General features: G+C 38.2%; 1 protein-coding gene and 1 long non-coding RNA gene across 2 annotated transcripts; one reads left to right on the top strand and one right to left on the bottom strand.

Moving 5' to 3' along the window:
* On the top strand, positions 862-8,874 carry LOC110437114. The gene is made up of 3 exons (XR_002455227.1): positions 862-1,031; positions 3,518-3,573; positions 5,749-8,874. It is a non-coding gene; the product is annotated as an uncharacterized LOC110437114 (long non-coding RNA).
* LOC8075658 (MADS-box transcription factor 23) lies at positions 3,827-19,832 on the bottom strand. Its single transcript, XM_021465370.1, has 8 exons — positions 19,555-19,832; positions 19,234-19,453; positions 15,123-15,201; positions 5,767-5,828; positions 5,026-5,125; positions 4,897-4,938; positions 4,731-4,814; positions 3,827-4,607 (listed from the first exon to the last, which is right to left on the bottom strand). The coding sequence occupies exons 2-8, from the start codon at positions 19,413-19,415 to the stop codon at positions 4,467-4,469; spliced, it is 690 nt and encodes a 229-aa protein (XP_021321045.1). The 5' UTR covers positions 19,416-19,453; positions 19,555-19,832; the 3' UTR covers positions 3,827-4,466.

Here is a 21,304-nt window from a genome sequence, read left to right on the forward strand (position 1 = left end):
TGAAACTCACTTCTTCTATCTCTTATTAAAAATGTTGCCACATCATAAAAAACACTTATGTGGCAGTTTATTAAATACAAATAAAACTTTGATGAAACTCTTCTAAGAACATGTGCTTAGCTGAACCTACCTAATGTCTTACCTACTACTACATAACTAACCATTAGCTACTAGGTTTAACTAATACTTCATTCATTCCAATTTATAAGATATTTGGCTTTTTAGCCATAGCATATATCTGAGTGCATAGAAAAACTATAAAATTTAGAAAAGCTAAAATATCTTATAATTTGAAATAAAGGGAGTAATTAGCTATTAGTTGGTTTTTTAGTTAATTATAAGTTGTCGTTAAAGACTCATCTTTTAACATTTCATTGTTTTTATAACTCGGTATAAGAAATGACGATCTATAACTTATTTTTCTGTTATTATGACAAATGTCAAAAGATGGTATATTTGTTATAATAATATTAACTGTTTTTTTTAATTGTGTTAGCTAGGTCTTGAAGAAGCTGTTGAAGACTTGTCGGCAGTCCCTTTTGTTAAAACTTAAAAGAATCCCAGCAGTTGGCGTTCTTAGGCCTTGTTTAGTTCCGAAAAGTGAAAAGTTTTCGGTACTGTAGCACTTTCGTTTGTTTGTGACAAATATTATCCAATCATAAACTAACTAGGATCAAAAGATTCATCTCGTGATTTACAGTTAAACTGTATAATTAGTTTTTGTTTTCGTCTATATTTAATGTTTCATGCATGTGCCACAAGATTCAATGTGACGGAAAATCTTGAAAACTTTTTGGTTTTCAGGTGAACTAAACAAAACCTTAATCAGCAGCGCCTCGAAGTCGAATCGGCTAAACGGCGGACGCCGCAGCGGCTGCACCGGTGCGCCCGACCGCTGCTTATTTAATCCTGCATCCTCTCTGGCTGCAGGCCTCCCCGTTCGCCACCCCCTACCTGTCGACTGCCGAGCTCACCTGATCTAGGGTTTAGCGGAGTGCCCTCGCGACGTAGCGACGGGTCGATCCATCCAGGTAAGCTCAACTGACTCCGCTCCTGCTTACGGTATTACGATAGGTTGAATTCCGCTTACAATTCGAGCGATCTTGTGTGGTTGGTGTCTTGGTGACACCGGCCTGCCCTCCTCGTACCTTGTGTGGTTTTGGTTTTTGTGGTGCTTGTAGTGTGTGGAGCTTGGAACTGGATCCATAGATGCATTGCAGTTTGCTTGATGTCATCCGGTGCAATGGGTCGGGTATACAGGATGTAGTTTTGCAGTTTTGGTGTTCATATAGGCGGGGACTAGGGAACTCATAGGTGGGGACTTGGGGAAGTGAAAATGTTGCTCAGGGTGTATATGATTCATCCATTTTGTCGCCAGGAAACTTGCATCATTTGGTCGGCTGTGGCTCTGCATATAGATTCTCTCCTAATCTCTTCCCTTTTCCCTAAAATTTTACTGTGTAGGTGTTTGTTAGAATCATGAGTTCTCTTGCTGCAATTATGCTACACTTTTGGATCCTGTACCCCGGGCAGGGAAATGTGAGACTATAATGGCAAATTTTATCTGCACATCAAGAAACAAGTAGATGTTTTGTATGAACACACTATTGCTGACTACAATCAAGCTTTATGAATTATGATGATAGTTTACATCAATTCACAAGTCTGAGTCCTGGGATATCGGGTAACATATGCTATATCAAATGATTACTCTCATTAAGGACTTGCTGCATATTTTGACTTAGATAAAAGAGTATTATTAAGTTTATGAGTGTACTTTTAAATTATATAACATAATGTAAATATTACATTTTAATATAAAGTGCAATGTATATTCGTTATTAGAGAGTTTGCACATTTGTTTCATAATTTGGTAATAATAATAAACTAAATACATGTATAATTTCCACATCAAGAAATATTGGCCATGCGTCAGATCATGTGAAATATGAGATGGACTCTTACCTTGACTTCTCGGTCATGAACTGATGGGGTACTTTGATGATGTTTTGCCAATATGATATAACAATAGCAGTCTTTTGCTTATAGTGCCTTTATTGTCACAAGTTTGGAGGGTTGTGGGGGTTGGGTGGGGGGGCGTGGGGCAGTGCGGGCTGTGTGGTGGGTAGGTTTGGTAAGTTGATCTGTTGCATGCTTTGCCTTGACTCATAACCAGTGTGAGTTCATCTGTGCCTCATGTCTGATTACAAACATCGATGCCAGTGCCCATCTCTCCATGTTGCTGCCAGCTAAGTTACACGGATACGGATACGCGGATACGGCAGTTTCCTAAAAAACCCGATACGTGGATACGCTTACTATTTAAAAAATAAAATAATAATAATAATGCAGGTCTGAATTTAAAACTAATAACAATAAAATGTCACAATAAACTACTTAAAGTACTATTATTACAGCACAACTGCACAGCAGGTCTAAAGTCTCATCAACTCTCAGATATAGTAGTCTCAAACTTAGAAAATAATAATAAGGTAAGACATTCAGGCTTGCGATTCATGCAGCAGCAGGTTTCTATTCTTCATTTGTTTCATTGTCATCCACAATATCAACCGGTGGATCATCCGGACCAAAAGACACTGCTTGCAGTTCAGCAGTTCAGGTTCATCAAGGGACAGATCCTACACTGGGACTAGCACTTGCACTAGCACTGCTCATATTTGGAGACGCCATCTACTGCAATCAAGCAACAAGAACTAACTGCACTGCAGATCTAGAATGGGGAGAGGAAGACTAGGCTACGAACTGAAGAAGAAGAGATAGAGAAGAGAACAGAGAAGAGGATGAACTCACAAGAGTTCCCTGGATCCACGTCGCAGGGGAGGAAACTTGTTGCCGGCGGCCAGCGAGCAGGGACGGAGGCTCGTCGCCGGCGAGCGGAGGTGGAGGCTCGTCGCCGGTGGCCGGCGGGCAGCGAGCAGGGGATGCGCCGTCGCCGTATGGGGATGCGGCGCGAGGCACGGCGTGTGGGAGTGCGGGACAGCGGGAGTTCCAGGTTAGGGCGTCGGGGACAGAGGCATATGTGCCTGTGTTTTTGGGCTGGGCCGTATCCACAAGGCTGATACGTATCAGCCCACGTATCCAATTTTTGTAAAAATAATAAAAAATCGGATACTTCTAAGATACGTATCCATGGCGTATCGGACACGTATCCGTATCCGATACGTATCGGATACGCGATACGCGGCTTCCTGCAAGTATCCGTGTAACATAGGCTGCCAGTGCCACTAAATTCCACTACATTTTCACCATTCACCATGACACCATGCTGGATGCACGTTGTATGCCACCTGTGACTTGTGAGCTTTTTCTGTTGTCTTCCATTAATTTTCCTAACAAAAGTTCGAATATATGTACATGGCTCTGCAGTGATATATATTCTTCTTACATTGTCATTTGTCAGTATTATGATGATCCTCAAGTTGGAATAAAAATACACTATAAGTACGTTTATACCTTCTATAAGTTGATTTTACTAACCTTCAGTTATTTTGATTAGATATGCATTTGGGGGCAGCAAGCTCGAGGCAACAACTGCATAGCTTGCAAGAGCTTGTAAGTGTTGTTCTGTATTATGAGAAATATCATTTAATCTTTTGTTGTTCCCACAGCGATTGATAGATTGATACTGATTGGGTCAATGTTTTTTGTTGGTCTAAATGGTTATTATATGTACTACGATGTGATAATTATACAATACTAGGCTTGATTTTCAGTCTAGATTCTAAGTTAATGATTTTCGTAGAATGCTACAAAATACAATTAATGTGGTTAAAGGGTATAGTTGCACTGCCTGCTTACTTGGGTTCCACCTAAGCAGGTCTCGTGCTTAGAGTACAAGGCATTTTGTTTGTGCAATAGCTCAGTTTTGAGACCTACTGCACATTTGGATGTATCTATTTTGTTATAGGACAGTGACATTGGTTTGCTCTGGTTTGAAGTTTAAAGTCATCATTTTACTAAATCCTCTGTACTATTCTCTATTATATACGTTTTCATTTGAGTTCAAAGGAATTGTTTTCTATTAAGTTCGAATGGTAGAAGATCATCCAATGTGTAACTTGTTACCATCTTTTGAAGTTACTCCGTCTGTTCCAAATTATAAGTTGTTTTGGATCAAGAGATAGTGTATATCTAGGTGAATAGCAAAAGCTATGTACCTAGAAAAGCCAAGACAACTTATAATTCAGAGTACAATTTACAATACATACACGGCAAGCTTATATGAAAAGCTAAATTCAAATCAACATTCCTCTTCATACAGAAACTATTGCATCTAGCAGCTTAAAGTTTAGCTGTTAGGTCTTGCAATTCAACCAACAGTATTGATTTCTGTTCTCTTAGTTAGTTATCCTCACTGCATTTGAAGTCCTATGGCACTTTCAGTGATCTTTCTTAAATCATCTTGTTGACTGACTCTGAATTGTCCTGAAGTTTGGACAAAAATCTCACCCTATACTTGGTGTTTCTGACCTGTCCCTTTGCATACTCAGCTCAAGATTGATCGGAACATCTTCATTCTCTGTATTCAGAATACTATGTCTAACTGTAGTACTTGTTGGATGCTCATTTACTCCTTGTCCATACACCTGAAAAATGAAAAAGAAATGATGGTTGTGATTCACATACACTTGACATGTGGAATAAAAAAACAAAAGATGAGTTATTCTAATTGCACCCTTTTTTGGCTAACTATTTCCAGATGCATGTACCTTTTTCCGTAATTCAATATTCTCTTGATGAAGAAGGTTGACTTTGTTGTATAGTTCTATGTTGTCCTGGTGCATGAGGCTTCCCTATAATTCAAATAAGAAGTTTGTGTAGTCAAGCGAGACCTTACAATATGTTAGTAATTTTGAATAAGCTGTGTGGACAAACCTTCTTGCTTAATTCTTGAATCTGATCAAAAATAAGTTGGTCCTGCAAATTGAAAGTTAGTAAACAAGGTAGCAACTGGTATCTTTGTTGTTAAGTATGTGATGGAGTCTAAAGAATCTGTAATGCAACCTTCTTCAGACGAATATTTCTTAGGCTCATCTCCAGCTTATTCTCTAAATTCTGCAAATCTCTCACGTCCAGGCCAGAAAGCTGCTGACCCAACAACTGTCTGCAGTGAAAAAAATGTATAGAACATTAGCTTATGCTTTTCTGAAAATGCACATGTTATTGTACGAATGTACGATCCTACTTCACGTTTATGAGTGAACGTCAAAATAAAGTACCATTTTTGTAGCCATCAAATTCAATCAATTTTTTTTGAGCCATCAAGTGTACAGTTGAATTAACCAATGCATAACATAACTTCCTTTGTGGGAGGAGTAAGGGCACACACTTAATCAGATAGAGTAATGAAGCAGATTGTTGCTTATTGCTGTTTCTGAAAGTTTTGGAGCCATACTGTATAAGGTTTAAACTTTGTTTTGGTGACTCCAAACTTCCTGTCCATAGCATTAATAGATACACATGGAACATTGAACCAATTACATCTTGCAATTCATCACCATGTGCTGAGAATTGTCCTTAATTCTTATTGATCTTTATTTTTTAGGACCTTGTTCCCATTGATTCTATGTCTGAGCATGAAATAAAATTACAATTTCTCTTTCTAGTGGTGTTTGTTTCCTCTGATGTAAGTACAATATCTCTGCTATGATAGTTAGCATACTAGGGAAAAAATAATTTCAGTAGACACATTCTTTTTCTCATAATGATTTGAAATATTTATTGTAGGTTGGTTGAGGGTCATACCGATGGTGCTCTTGCAAGTTATGCAGTTGCTGCCTCAAGCTTCCTGCCTCCCTTTGCCAGAGCTAGTAAGATGGAAAAGCTTTCAATTAACATAAATGAGAGTGACTGGACAACCAAATGATCTCTACTTTAGCATATGGATTACAACTACAACAAAAAGAACAAAACCTCTTGCTTCGAAGGAAGTTGGGTTTTAGTAGAGTTGAAACCCATGTACCCAACAAGAGCCAAATAATGAAAGAAAATAAGAATGCAACAAGCAATCTGATCCTACAGAGACATGTAGACACAATATCATTTTTGTGAGCTATAAGCTCGTATGAAGGCATCTTTGGTTTGGAAACTATTAATGGTTCAAGAGAAATTCTCTCCTTACATTCTAGAAAAAATATGGAGTGGCTCGATGAGCTGATGTTCGGCGGCAGTGAGGGATGACAGGGAGAGGCGCCTGTTGCAGGGATGGGCACCCATGGTGGGGAGGGGCTCAGCAGGGATAGGGGACTGGGGGCTTGTTTTGGCTGGCGAGTGTGGGTGGGATCTGCACTGAAGAGGGAGAGGAATGGTGGGAAAGACAAAAAAGTAGAGGTGACCTCGAGAGTCCCTATGAATGAAGGGGCTTGAGGGGAGAATTTGAGGGCCTTTTACTTTTTGGAGCCTGATTAGGGTCCTGCTAGAGTGGGTTTTTTGCTATCCAGCTCTCAAAGTAGTATAGGGGTCTTGCTGGAGATGCGCTAACACAAACTTTATTTCTCATCCTTGTTTACTTATCAAAATATGTTTGCTCACAAGATTACTTGATCTGAACTTTGCTCTTTTAAACATGTTGTATGTACCATTTTTATTTAAGTTTTGTTCACTTTTGTATTCTTCTCCTACATACATAAACATGAGGATGTTACCATCTAACATGAACTTAGTGTTGCATCCTGAAAATGTTATAGCATATAAATTGAGAAAATTCTGAAAATGTTATCTATAGCATAGGAATTGGGATATTTGTGCTGTACATCTTGAGTAAATTGCTCTCAGCATAGTTGAGAATAATTGGTCTAAAATGCAGCCCTGTTGGTTTGGGCTTCCTAGGAGCTTTTGGATTTTTCAAAAGCTAAAAAGCTCCAAGAAGCCAAGTGAGCTTCTGGGCTTTTGGCTTCTAGCAGCTGTTTGGCTTTTAGAAAGTCCAAAAGTGGCCCAAAGCTCAAACAAACAGGGCGCCAAGATGCCACTGCGATATAGATATATTGCTCTAAGTTATAAATATTTTTCACCTTTTCAAAATAATTTTCTTGGTGGTTTTGTAAAGTTACACCATCTTGAATTATTTTGGACAAAAATATGGAAAAGTTGCATTGCTTGGTGCTTGTGGGTTAATGTTTGTTTCACTTAAAACTGACTAGTTTATTACCACGTTCATCCTGGTTATGGTTGAGATGATCAGAACCTGGAGCCAACAATAATGTGTGTGTCCAGCAGAAGTTCTTGAGGATGAAAGGTAACCAGTATATGAAATGTTTGTTTCAGTTTTGTGATTTCTATTTGGGGTCAACATAGTTTGAATATAGCAGGTGATGCTTCATAGCGGCTACATTATGCAGGTTGGAACCATTTGCAGTTATTACCATGATGTTCATGGCCCCTGTTGTTTTTCTTAAATCCCTATATCAGAATCAAAAGGCAGGACATGCCAGTCAAATTTCATGAGCTTTTGGCTTGGTCTACGCTCACACACTATAAATGGCAGTGTAATAGGTTGCCTTACAAACCTATAGCTCTTTTTTACAAGAGATCTGCCTTTTATAAAACCTGTGTTTAGCTACTACCTAAAGGCAGACAGACCACATATGGTAGCTAAACCATAGTAAATTTAGTCATTTTTCTTACTCTGATTCAGTAATACATGCTACCACCAAAATATATAGTGATATGGAACATTGAACTTGTTAACTTATTAATCACACAACTTTTAATTCCAAGTGCATTTTTGTGCTTACGCCGCCTATGGAAGTTCTCAAATGTAACATTTGCAGGCATTGTCTAAGTGAAACTTTTTGTGGGAAAATAGTTGAGATATTTGATTCATATCATTAGTTAGATCTGAACTTTTGCTGGATGGTTCTTCTTTTGCAGCTGTGTCACTAGTTTTTTTTTCTTTGTAGTATTGTTACATTGTCAAGATATGCTCAAAACCATATCCTCCACCGATAATGTTTTGGATGCAGTTCTTTTGGTCAAGGAAACAAATCAGCAAGTTGCCTCTGCTGTACTGTTCAATGCAACTGAAGTTAGATGGTTTTTTATACTTTATAACGAAGAGGGACTACAATTGTCTTCAACTGGCAGTTTGATAATTACACAAATATTTCTTTACCAACTTAAATGTCCTCTAGATAATTTCTCTACTGCACTTAGTGGCTGCAGCGATCAGAATCATTTGCCACATTGATGATGATAATATGACTATTTTATGGGTTTGCTAGCGAGAGTTTTTTTAACTACCCTTAAAATTGCTCCATGGGGAGTTGTATCTAGGTGCTGGAGTCAACTACTAGGCTATGGATCCTTTTGCATATATGACAACATTGTTTGGTTCTGATATTAGAGTGTTTCAGATTATTGTTTATGAATTGATAAGGCAAGGGATGTTATTCTTTCTATTCATTGGTATGCCATGGTGCCCTATTTCTCAGAAGCCAAATTTCAGCTTCTCATTAACAAACATCCAGAAGCTATTTCTCCATCTCCCCAAATATTGTTAGATAACACTTGTTGCCACCAGGGTCAGTGCAGATAAGCTCTGTAACTGCAAAGCCTATATTGGAGGCCAGAACATGTTCTGATCAAGGCAACATTCAAGAACTGTCAAGACCTGTGTCCGGATTTTGCTTGATTAGTTTATTAAGAGCTTGCCTACCACCTGAAAATGGAGCTGTATATTCAATTGAGAATTTAATTATGGTTTGTGTTTTAATTTGGCTGAATCAACATGTTAACAATCTGTTTATACCAGCAGAAAATGCATGTAATCTAATGAATTGTGATCAAATTGTGGATGTTGTTATCCATTTCAACAGCCTTGAGCTGCACATTACATTGGAAAATAATACTTCATTACTGGCTGTTGATTTCTTAGTTTAGTTTCTTGGGTATTCGATTGTTCATGGTCATGCGTAATCATTCTTGAGACTTTGATATTTATTGTGCAGTAGTAAAATGCGGTGGTCTGTTTAACTTAGCCCCACATAATCATGGACACTGTAAGCAAATTTAACAACCTATTAACACGCTCTTCAAGCTTCAGCTCATAAATGCATAGCATTTTTTTTACGCAATGTGTGATTTGTGCAATGATGATAGCCAAGTGATATGTTTTCTCGTAAGCTATGCAAGGGAGGCCTTGAGTAGCAAATCATAATAGCCAAGAAAGTTGGTGTGCCCTGTGCAGGCTAATATTGCCAGTTGCACTGTGTTTAAAACATCAACGCTATTTTGTTGCGTCAATTCAACTATTTTAATTTGATCATAGATCTTTTGAATAATGGACTTACGAAAACAAAACTTCTAAGATTTATCATGAAATGTAGTTTCAAAGTGTTAAAACTTTGGTTGCATACACCTTGTACTGTGATTAGAATAGTTTATTGGTGACTAGTCAGGGACAAAAACAGTCAGAAGAGATCTATTTTCATTTTTTTTTACTTAAATGAAATAAAATTTTGTCAGACGAATACGGCATTGATATCAAGGCACGTCGATATGAGTACTTCCGTTAAAAAAAATGCAATCCCATGGTTCAACTTTTGTCGTATAAAAAGTGCACATGTTGAGCACAAACTAGCGTGGGACCCATCTGTAACAAGACTTCCTTCGGAAAAAAAAAACGTAATCCTACGGTTCAAATTTTGTCATATAAAAATTGCACATGTTGAGCACAAGCTAGCGTGGGACCCATTTATAGCAAGACAAGCACAGTTTCTCTACTTGCTTTATCTCTCGTGATTTTTTTTCTTTTGCCAAACTCAGATAAAGAAACTGCCCACAACCTTCACATTTATAGAACAATAGGACATCCCTCTGCTCCAACAGACTTTTTAGGAGGAGGATGTCCAGGCGATTCGAAGCATACCAAGGCCTTAGTTCCGAAAAATGAAAAGATTTCGATACTGTAGCACTTTCGTTTGTTTGTGACAAATATTATCCAATAATGGACTAACTATGATCAAAAGATTCGTCTCGTAATTTACAGCTAAACTGTGTAATTAGTTTTTGTTTTCGTCTATATTTAATGTTTCATGCATGTGCCAAAAGATTCGATGTGACGGGAAATCTTGAAAACTTTTTGGTTTTCAGGGTGAACTAAACAAGGCCCAGATGGAAGACGTGGTTGGTTGGCACTTCGATGCGAAAGGACAGTTCTCTGTCAAATCGGCGTACAAAGTCCAGAGGAACTGTGAGCTCAAGGAACAAAAATGCTTGACCAGGGCTGGTACCGGAAGCAGTGATGGAGGAGGGGATTTCTGGAACAGACTATGGAAAACTGGAATGCCCACCAAAAGTGAAACACTTCCTGTGGAGGATGAGCCATAATACCCTACCTGTCAAAAGGATGTTGAGCCGAACGGGGGTGAAGACTGACACACTGTGCAATATGTGCAACAGACTTGACGAGGATGGGGCGCACCTGTTCTTTAAATGCAAGGAAGCTAAAGCTGCATGGCGTGAACTGAACCTGGAAAGGATCAGATGTGCTCTGACTGAGGCAGGGTCGGCCAGAGGAGTGATGGAAACAATCCTGAAGCTAAAAGGGAAAGAGCAACTAACAGTGATCTTGCTGTTGTGGATGTGGTGGAATGAGAGAAACAAGAGAAGGGAGAATGGAAGAAAACATACACCTGCAGAAGTGGCCTATATGGCAGCAGCGTATGCTGAAAATTATTTGCGCAAGGAAACAGAGGTGCTATTGCCGGTTAACCGTTCAGTCACCTTCGTGGGAGAAGCCCCCGGGTGGGTGGTGCAAAGTAAACTCTGATGGAGCTTTTCATAAGGAGAATAAAAGTGGCGGATGGGGCTATGTGATAAGAGATGATCAAGGCCAAGTGCTCAAAGCTGGTGCGGGGTCTGAAGGTTTCCTGTTAAGTGTCCTCCATGCAGAACCTCTGGGCTGTGCGGCTAGAATACAGGAAGCATCCCGTTTGGGGATTGAAAACTTATGCATTGAGACAGATGCTTCTCTTCTCAAAGAGGTCTTGGAATCTAATGGCTATCGTCTGTCTGAGATCGGTGGGATTGTAACAGAGATGAAGGTCCAGTTAGCTACAGACCTTAGCTCTAGATTTATTATCATTTGTAATCGTGTCAGTAATAGGGTAGCCCATTCTCTGGCTGCTATCGGGTGTAAGTTCCCCAGTAGACAATATGTCACTTGGGAGGGTGTTCCTCACGAGCTTGAGGCTCTTGTGATCAGCGATTTGGCTGATGCAAATGAGTAATAAAGAGCACCTTGAATCAAATTTTTTTTTTTGACAATGCTGGTATGGCTGGTGTTGCGCCTAATACAAAATCCAAACTCCTTGTGTGCTCAGATTTTAATGGCAAAATATGGTACGGTGGCTCTTTACTACTCGATCTGTCCCAAATTATAAAACAATTAATTTTTTTAATATCAAATTTGACCACTTATTTTATTCAAAAATTTATACAAAATATCATTTTTATCGTGGTTTGGTTTATTAATAAAAGTAGTTTAAAATACGACTTGTTAATTTATTGTAAAATATGTAGTCAAATTTGTTGCAAAATATGTAGTTCCACTTGGCCAATTTGCTGCAAAATATCAAGTAACTTAAATTTGACTATGTTTACACAAAAATTTTTGAATAAAATAAGTAGTCAAATTTGAAATTAAAAAAGTCACACGTCTTATAATTTGAAACAAAGAGAGTAGAAGCTATAAAGAAGCGCCGTGATTTTCTTGCACCTAGCGAAGCATAATTCCAGGTTTGCAGAAGGGGCTTGTATGGCGGGTTGGAGATGGTGGTAGCATCAGGATCTGGGACGATCCTTGGATTGGCCATGGCATGGCAAGGTGGGCAGATCTGCTAACTCGCATGGAGGAACTGATGGACCCGGGAACAGGATAATGGGATGAACAAACCGTCCGTGATATTTTTTTGGGAGGAGGATGATTGTCCTGCATATTTTGGCAACGCCATTGAATCCTGGCCATGGAGATCGCCTGGCCTGGCACTTCGACCAAAAAGGTCGGTTCTCGAGTGCCCGTTCGTTTGTCTTATAGTTAACAATGTTTTTCTCTCGTGATAAATTAGTGAACAGTAAGCTACGACTTTTCAACCAACGAACAAGCTCGACTGGATGATGATAAGGAACCGCGCGCGGGGTTCAGCGGGAAGGCTAGAGCAGCTCGAGCTCTTCTTCTGCCGAACGAAAAAGCGCGTTTTGGCGCAAGGTACAAATTCCTCCAAAGCTGAAGCACTTCCTGTGGCGCCTAGCCTGTGACAGTCTTGCGCTCAAACTGAACATTCAGAGGCGAGGCCGGGATCAGACTTGATACTCGCTGCCCTGTTTGTAAGTTTGTGAAGCACTGTTGGGTTGATCTCCAATTGAAGCACGTTCGACAGAAGCTGCTGGCCAAGTCATCGACATGGGAGGTGGTAGAGGAAGCGCTGCACCTGAATGAGGAGCATCGTCTAAAAACTATAAATCCTGCTATGGAAGTGGTGTAGCTTCCGTAATCGGGTGGATCATGGAGACAAGGGACTGAAAAGAGGAGAGGCCACTGGTCAGGTCCCGAACCATCATGTTCGCTTGAATTTATCAGCAATATTTTTCTTCCATAACAAATTAGCATTAGCCAGCGGAACTGAGCGGAACATGGGCAAACTCACAGCGAAGGCGAAGGATGCACCAAATTTGACAACAAGCAGAGAGAAGACGTGGCATGCTCCACCACCGGATTTCAAGGATGGCTGGGGCTTCGTTATCAGACACAACCAGATTTTTCAATTTCTTCTAGTAATGTAGGGTTCTCCTAGTGTTTTAGCATTTAAAATTTAGTTTAAATTTTCCCTAGTAAATGCCTCCTAGTGAAGATTCCCTAGTGTTTGACTAGTGGTAGTGTTTTATTACTAACTAAAAACACTAGGAGAACTCCACTATTTTGGTAGCGAGAGATCACCGGGGTGATGTCGTCATTGCTGGGGCGAGCCGGCTAGCTGTAGTGCCGATGCGCTGACTACATGTGCCAAAGCTTTGCAGGCAGCAACAGACCTTGGGATCTCTCGAATTCAGTTAGAGATGGACTCATCGCTTCTACAACTTAACAAGGTCTCCTCACGTATGGACCTGGCTTCTAGCGGGATGTTGATTAGGGATACTCGGGATCTCATGCACGATCATTTTGTATGTAACGATGTTATCCTTATTCCTAGAATATGTAATTCAGTAGCGTATGAACTAGCTAATGTGGGGATGAGTGGGGACCCGGGTGAGTCTTGTATCTGGACAAATCCCCTCCCAGAGTTTGTAAAAAGTTTGGTGGCTCGCGATTCTATCGAGCCTATGGTTTTAATAACAAGGCCTTTCAACGGTGTTTATCTGTCGAATTTATCAACCATTTAATAATATTTTTCTCTTACGATAAATCAGCGAACAGTATTTTCAGCTATGGATTATCAGCCAAGCGAATTGTCAGTTTGATGGTCCAAAAAAACATGAGCAAACCGGTGCCCTCCTGTCCACTCGTTCCCACTCGTTCCCATATTCCACAACAAACAAGAGAGGAGCCGTGTTGAGGTATTTTTGAAAGATCATGCTAGACTAGCTATTTAGAAGTCATTAACTATTTGGTCTCCCCTTGATATCCAATAAATTTTTTCATAGACTAGCTATTTGAGAGCCACCGGAGACACCTTGAAAGAGCGGTGGCATGGGACATGGAGGAGTGAAGTAATCAAGAGTGTGTCAGTGACTAAACTATATAGGGGGCATTTTGGTATTTTTCTATGCATCCTTGGTGTCCATGCCTGATCTACAATTGTAGTCTTTTAGGGGCAAAGGGAGTAAGTAACTCGATGATGCTAAAAAAAATGATTTTGCAGTACCATAAATAGGAATGGTAAGAGTCTTTCAAAAATACCTTAATTTTTTTCGTTAAACTAACAAATATGCTTTATTACTAATACAAGTTCATGCACACGTAAAATGATAGTTTCGAATACTAAGACCGTCTGCGTGTTATTGGTAAAAATAGTGTAATATAATTGAGAATTTTCGGCCCAAATCAGAAATCATTAGAGCATCTCTAGCAACTCACCAATAATCTATCTCAAATATAGTAGTATTGGTGACCACTAATATTTGTTTTCTAAGATATTGGAAGAGTTGATATGCAATAATTTCCTAATATATCTCTTCCAATACTACTATATAAGTGTACGAGGAAAGGAGGCTGAAAAGTGGTAGTATTGGAGTGGTCCCATGTTATTGGGAAAGATGCAAAATCTCCTTTATTTAAGGGAAGATGGAAGAAATATCGATGACCACACAAAAATAGATATTAAGAATATGCTAGAGCCAGAAAAAAACATAATCATTCTCAATATAACAGTTACCCAACGCAAGCATCTTAGCGTGTTGAACGCTCACGTATAGAAGTGCTTTTTTGGACATTATAATGCTGATGGATCTGGATATTTTAAAAGAATATGTTGGGATTTTTTAATTATAATTATAATTACACAGATGTAATATTACATCTAGCCCCATGCAAGGGTCCCCTGTAGGAAATCATAACGTTCTGGTAATGCTTTTTGGGCCCTGGTTATCAGAAAGATCATGGACCGGCCCAATAGACCTTAAGTTGTTTTCCAATGGGCTTTTTTTTTCCTGGCAAGTTTACATATAGTGCGAAATATCCTAGTATTCAAGCCATTAACTTTTAAAATTTTGACTAACTTAATAAAAAAGAATAATAATATATAATATAATATAAGTATCTTATAAAAATGTATTCTATAATAAATCTAATTATATTAATTTCATATCATAAATCTTAATTTTTTCTAGAAATTTGGTTAAAGTTTAAAAGTTTGACTTAAGACAACTCTAAGAATCTATTTATTTAGGGACAATGGAGTACAATTTATACTTATAGAGAAAATTAGGGTTGATAGTTTCAAAGAAAAAAAAGGAAGAGAGAGCGGATTGGCCAACAATCTTTCCATGCAAAAAACTCTAGAAGTATCATCACTGCCTGATGGGGTATACCGTACATTAGAAGGTCTATAATGCTACTTCAAATAACTAAGATAAGAGAATACAAATTAAGTTCATATCATATATACCTTGGCCTCAGCACTTGCGCTCATAGTCTGATGGTGCTCCTCTCTTGCCTCGCTGTATCTTTCAATCACAGATTTCATGCTGGTCGATAAAAATAAACTTTTTTCCGTTAGAATTATTATCAATCATAGATTTGCCGCAATAACATAGAGATAAGAACTAATATAGGAGCGAGAAAATAACAGTTGCGAGCATGCTGTGCATAGGACATAACAAAATGACATCCTAGTGTAGTGGCCTAATGGGAGTAATACCTGTCATGATTTGATATTTAAGACGTATTTGGTAGAGCTTAGCTTGTGAAGCTGTTTTTTTTAGAGAACTACAGTGGCTAGAAGACCCGTAGTTATTTATTTAAACTGAAAATTCAAAGCACGAGTCAAACAACACACCAAACAGGAGAAAAACAAAAGAAACCTGAACAGGACTAAACTGAACCAGAAAGCAGGTTCAGGAAACGAAAAAAAGAGACAAAAATGAGAAAAACAGCTCCACAAGCATCTTTTTAGTGAAACTGAACTGTTTTAGAAAAAAATATTTAGTAAAATAGTTTCACCCAATAGCTGGTGAGAGAGAGAGCTCGGATAAACCACGATTTTCAGTATCATCTCAACTTATGTCCTTGTTATAATCATGTAATAGAGAGCGCAAAAGGCAGCGCACATGACCTTACATTTTCTGTGTAATTTTCTGCGCTCTACAGATGGGGCTAATAAGAAATTGATCCACACATTGCTTCTCTAGCGCTGGACGCTGCTTGTTAATTACAGCTGCAGCACTCAGCGGGTACTGTACAAATCAAGTAGCCACAATTGCAGCTGCTGCTGTAAAATGATCTTTACAACTGGCTTTCATAATGTTACTATACCATTGATTGTAAAAGTAAGTTATTCCTAGGGCCAATTTTACAACCGTCCCTAAAGATGATTTTCATACTTTTTAAACAAATCATTTAAAAGTTGCAAAAAATGAGATTTTTTTTTAAAAACTGGTTGGTCACCTCTAAAAATAGATACATATTTTTAGTGGCAGTTTACTTAAGAAAATCATCTATAAAAATGTATTTTCTGTGCGGTTTGTAAGCTACAGTGCTCCTGAATGTAGTTAAAAATGGTTTGCTAAGTAAACCACCCTTAAAGCAATAGGAGGCTCCTCTAAAAGAATCATTTCTTTACTACTGAAAGTGTAGCGCCGAGCAGGGCGTATATATATTAGATGAACAACATGATAAATTAAAATAATTTTCTATGTTTTTAGATAATGAAGTTAATTTCTAGCTTTTGCCACAACTAAGGACATGTATAACCCCAAATCTCTAGGTACTGCACGCGTGCCAGGTTTTAGACTTACCTCACAAAAGGTGGCTACGTTTCTATAGACAAAAAATATCAGTTTATTTCTTTCCAAATCACCAACTTTTTAAGTTGATTCATTGCCACTGCATTGATATTGGGTCGTCTCCAAGTGAAAAATAGCCATCTACGAAGCAAAACTCCATTTTTTCTTGTAAAAACTTTGAACTGTGTACGAGCAAAAATCATGTAATGGAATATATGTTCTGAGAAAGATAGAGAAGTGTCTACTTGAATGGTTTTCGCTTATCTTATGTAGAATTATGTTTTGGGTAGTTTGACCCCCGAGCTATCGTCTTTATAGCTAGGGCTCCCAAATATTATCATGTCCGTTCAACATATATACGAGCAATCTCTGATACCCTGTATATTATAAATTAAAACAGGTCATATCAAGTGAAGTAATAAAAGTGGAAGCTGGTTTAATTCCTAGCACCTGATCAACATTTAAATCTCCATGAAAATTTGACCAGTAAATTTGTGTTTGTACTATAAAATGCGCTAAAATAAAAAAAAGGGTTAAGCGCCAATAGTATATTTGTTAAATGCCAATTGTTATATCACTATAACAATAATTTTTAATGTAATAAGGCTATAATATATATAGGTATAAGAGATATGTTACGGTGTTTGGGAGGAACCGCCCCTTAGAATTTTTATCAATTGTTGATCTTAAAATGAACTAATTAATTGTGATTAAGGGTAGTCTAGTAAAGAATGTAACTTAATCCCGTCGATATATAACAGAGAACAGATTGAACAGGCGCGTCGGAGCACCCATCCTCTCAGTGCTCAGCGCCCCAGGGCCTCAAAAGTCGATAGTATGGGTACCCGAGATCCGAAACCCGATGAGTTTTTGCTTTATTAGGGTAAGGATATGGGTCAACTTCGCTACCCGTGGGTTTGTTAATGGGGCAAAAGCTAGCCCCAGCGGGTTTATGGGCATGGATCTGGGTGTATAGTACCCAAACCCGCAAACTCATGGATTTTTAAACCCGGTTCACCATATCATCACACAATATAATTAGTACATAAAGTACAAAATGCAAGAAAAAATAAACAAAATAGAGAACATGCATGCTCCATACTTTTTTTAGTAGAAGCTCCTTACGTGAAAGCTGCGGCTAGCTAGCGCGTCTTAGTGCATGCACTCAGTTCATCTGGACTCAAAGGTATGACAAATGTTGGCACCGAGCATTAGCAGGTCATGGCCCAGTGCATGCTAGAGGTGAGTGTTTCTGTCACAACTCGCAAATGTCTAGTGCGGAGGTGCAATAACACATAAGATGAATCCCACCTTGTCAATTGATTCAACTTTAAGTATTTTGGTATGCTATAGGGTAGACTTGCTCACTTGACTGGATGACCATCTTATGACATGTGTGACGGGTATGGGCAACCCGTTAAATACCCGTGACCCGATGGGCATGGGTATAGGCACAAAATCAAACCCGTGACGGGTCATGAGTTTTTTAGTGGGCATATTTATATTAATGGGCATGAGTTTGGAATGGCAAAACCTAGCGGATTTGTATCCATTGCCATCTTTAGTCGATAGAGTGCAGGAGGGATGTACCTCTCTACTTTTAACCATTAGATTCTATTACTATTTTCAAATTTCAAGAAATGTAAGATTCCTCTAGGTACGATAACGTACTTATAAAGTACGGCGTATGGTCGGACTTGTTTATATGTTGGTAAGCTGATGAAGCTAGCGCCCTATACATTTATACGTTACACCATATATCAAGTAAGGACTCAAGAATAATCATATTGCACTTGGGGAGACATAGTGAAAATAATATCCCGGGTGTAATAGTTCATTTCAGTTTTGGTTCATATATATAGGCACGATATCAACATATGTAGCAATTCAAGAAAACAAAGAAATATACATCTACTCATTTTACTCCATGTGAAACTAATTCACTAGAGTTGAAACTCAGCATTCTATATATGTTAAGAATAAAATACTGTAAAAATCATGAGAAGTTATAAAATAAAAAGGATAAGGGAAAAGACGACAGGTTCATGTCCAGATCGAATATCATTCAAATACTTTCCATTTGAAAAAGGAAAAATTCGTTGTAAGATTGTGGACATGTGTGACACATCCAATAGCTACATTATAATTCCTTTGTAGTTTTTCATGTTAGTTTGATCCTCAGATAAATAAAAAAATTTGGTTTGCAAAATTGCAAGTACTCAACGTATATGACTGAACTTTATTTGGCCAAATATAAATATGTGCAACCCCGTAATATATATGATGTTTTTGAAATCTTGAATCCAACGTCGATAAAGTTTATCACAAAAGCTTGAAAGTAAAATCTTACAAAGCTGTAATCTCTCCGTTATCAAATTATAAGTCATTTTAACTTTTTTTAGTATATCGAATTTACTATGTATCTAGAGAGAGATAAATATTTCTAAATACATAACAAATTCAATGCAAAAACTCAGTGAGTAACAAATAAAACAGTGCAATCCATCCATTTTTTTTGCTTTTTTTACTTTCCAATGCAAGAGGTATACTAGTAAATTAACATACTCCCCACAAAGTTAGTACTAGGTACGAGGTATCAAAATTCTATGCCACTTGCATCTCTCCTGCCCTAATAACCGAAGTAAAAAAAACACTTCATCGGTGCTGGAGCATATATGCTGTATGTTTCTTATATGTAATAATAAAATTAAGTAGATCTAACAAATAGTCATCAATGAAGCTAGCTAGCAAGGAGGATCAAGAATCAAATCAAACCTGGTGCTAGCGAAGTCATACAGGCGACCGGTGCTGGAGAAGACGACGAGGCCGACCTCGGCATCGCAAAGGATGGCGAGCTCTTTGGCCTTCTTGAACAGCCCGCTCCGGCGCTTCGAGAACGTCACCTGCCTGCTCGTCGCGTTGTCGATCCTCTTGATCTCTATCTTCCCTCTCCCCATCTCGCTAGCTCCTTCTTCCCAAACACAGCAGCACAGATCTAGAGAGAGAAAGAGAGAGAGCTCCTCTGAGACCTAATAATAACTATCTACATAACAGTACCAGCTTGTTGCAGAAACTTTTGAACGTCGTTGGTACTACCTGCTATGTCTCTCTCCTCTCTCTGATACAGAAGCCTGAATACCTGCTCTCTCACACACACACTCTCTCTCTCTCTCTGATAGTCTGGATGATCTCCTCCAAATCCTCTTTTGAGAATGGCCAGGTTGGTACCAAGCTTGAGATGCCTGGCCTTGTCCTGTGCTTCCCCAAGAAAGTATTCTAGGACCAGCTGGAAAGACGCATATATACAAGTACAAAGCGTTTGGAAGGCCCTTCCTCGTTTTTGCTTTCTCTGGCTACCTCGTCCTAATAATTCATTAGCTGTTGATTAGTACTGCATCATTGACAATAAACAAATCTAAACGGCTTACCACTTCTGTCGTGTCAGCGCCTGACACGTGCGCGTTCCTGTCGATGCTCACCACGCTGCAGATTTCTTAATCCAGCTGTCCTTCTCAGTACTCCATCAGCTAAATGCAGCGGCTTCTTTTTTTTTAAGAGCTCCACCAGATTGTTCTTTCCGGGTAGTGATTTAAAGGCGCACTTGCACCCTTAGAGCAACTATAATAGTTAAAGCCATGTTTTAAATAGCGAGCTAAGGCTAAGGTGTTTAGCGTTTTATAAACCGTAATTAGCGTACTTTAGCGGCAAAATAGCAGTAAATTAAAATTGTACATGAACGCAAATAGCGGCATAATTTTTTTCAAGCTATTTCGGACTATAGCGGCAAAAATAGCGGGCTATTCTTGTTAAAGTGACATAAGTGGACTATATATATGAGTTGGCACACATCAAATTTGACGCTGCTCCTTGTTTTAGTTCTAGCAATTTATATTATACATATGAAAAATTTGATCATTACTACTTTTCATTTACTCCCTCTCCTCTCTAGCTAGCTCCCTCCGCAAAAACAATGCAATTTATTCTTTGTTTGGAACAAGTCAATTTTTCTTTGGTTTGACTAAGTTTATAAAGAATAATATTGATATTTGTGTTTCCAATTATATTTATTATGAAAATATATTTCATAGTTAATCTAGTGATACAAAATAATATCGCTACATAGATGTTAATATTTTTTATAAATTTAATTAAACTTGAAATTGTTTAACTCATCAAGAAATGAGAATTGCATAATTATTTGGGATAGGAGTGTTTGAATGTTGCAAATGACATATATAACTAAACTTATGCACTAAATATTAAACATTTCGTTAGCATATATTAGTTCATCTATGAAAGGGTTATCTAGCTCTATGAAGTTAATCTTTTATCTAACAAAAAACTTGTGCCAGATAATATAGATAGTGGTTTGCAAGTAAACGGCTTACAATTTAAGTATGTATTGCGGAGGTATCAGAAGCGATTCATGCCATATTTTCCTAGCCCATATCAAAAGTCAACAACACCTGGTTGCTGGAAGGATACTATATAAAGTTAAAAATAGGGAAAGCCCACGCATGAAAGTTACCTGAATGATCCCTTAAACTAATCCTGTGTTTTTTGTGTTTTGACAACAAAACTAATTTTGTGTTTGACTTACCCCTCTGAATATTTCAGTGGTCCATATGTACCTCTTAATAATTTTTTTTTCATTTTTGATTCTCAATGTATATATATGTTAAGTTTCATGTTCAAAATTTGTAGGGTGGTAGCAAATCAATACCATAACTTATGTTAGAATTACATTATTGTTGTTTTCATAATTGTTTTCCATATAAATTTGTATCTATGGTCTGCCATCAATCATATCCCTCTTATAACATTTTAGCCCATGTAGAAACTCTTG

The sequence above is a fragment of the Sorghum bicolor genome, chromosome 7, assembly GCF_000003195.3.
Source record: "Sorghum bicolor cultivar BTx623 chromosome 7, Sorghum_bicolor_NCBIv3, whole genome shotgun sequence".
Taxonomy (NCBI): domain Eukaryota; kingdom Viridiplantae; phylum Streptophyta; class Magnoliopsida; order Poales; family Poaceae; genus Sorghum; species Sorghum bicolor.

Excerpts from the sequence above, each read along its gene's own strand:
- LOC8075658 (XM_021465370.1), bottom strand. The coding sequence starts at position 19,415 with ATGGGGAGAGGGAAGATAGAGATCAAGAGGATCGACAACGCGACGAGC. Across the intron at positions 15,202-19,233 it reads TATGACTTCGCTAGCACCAG|CATGAAATCTGTGATTGAAA; the intron begins GTTTGATTTGAT and ends TTTATCGACCAG. Across the intron at positions 4,815-4,896 it reads TTCAAGAATTAAGCAAGAAG|GGAAGCCTCATGCACCAGGA; the intron begins GTTTGTCCACAC and ends TTTGAATTATAG.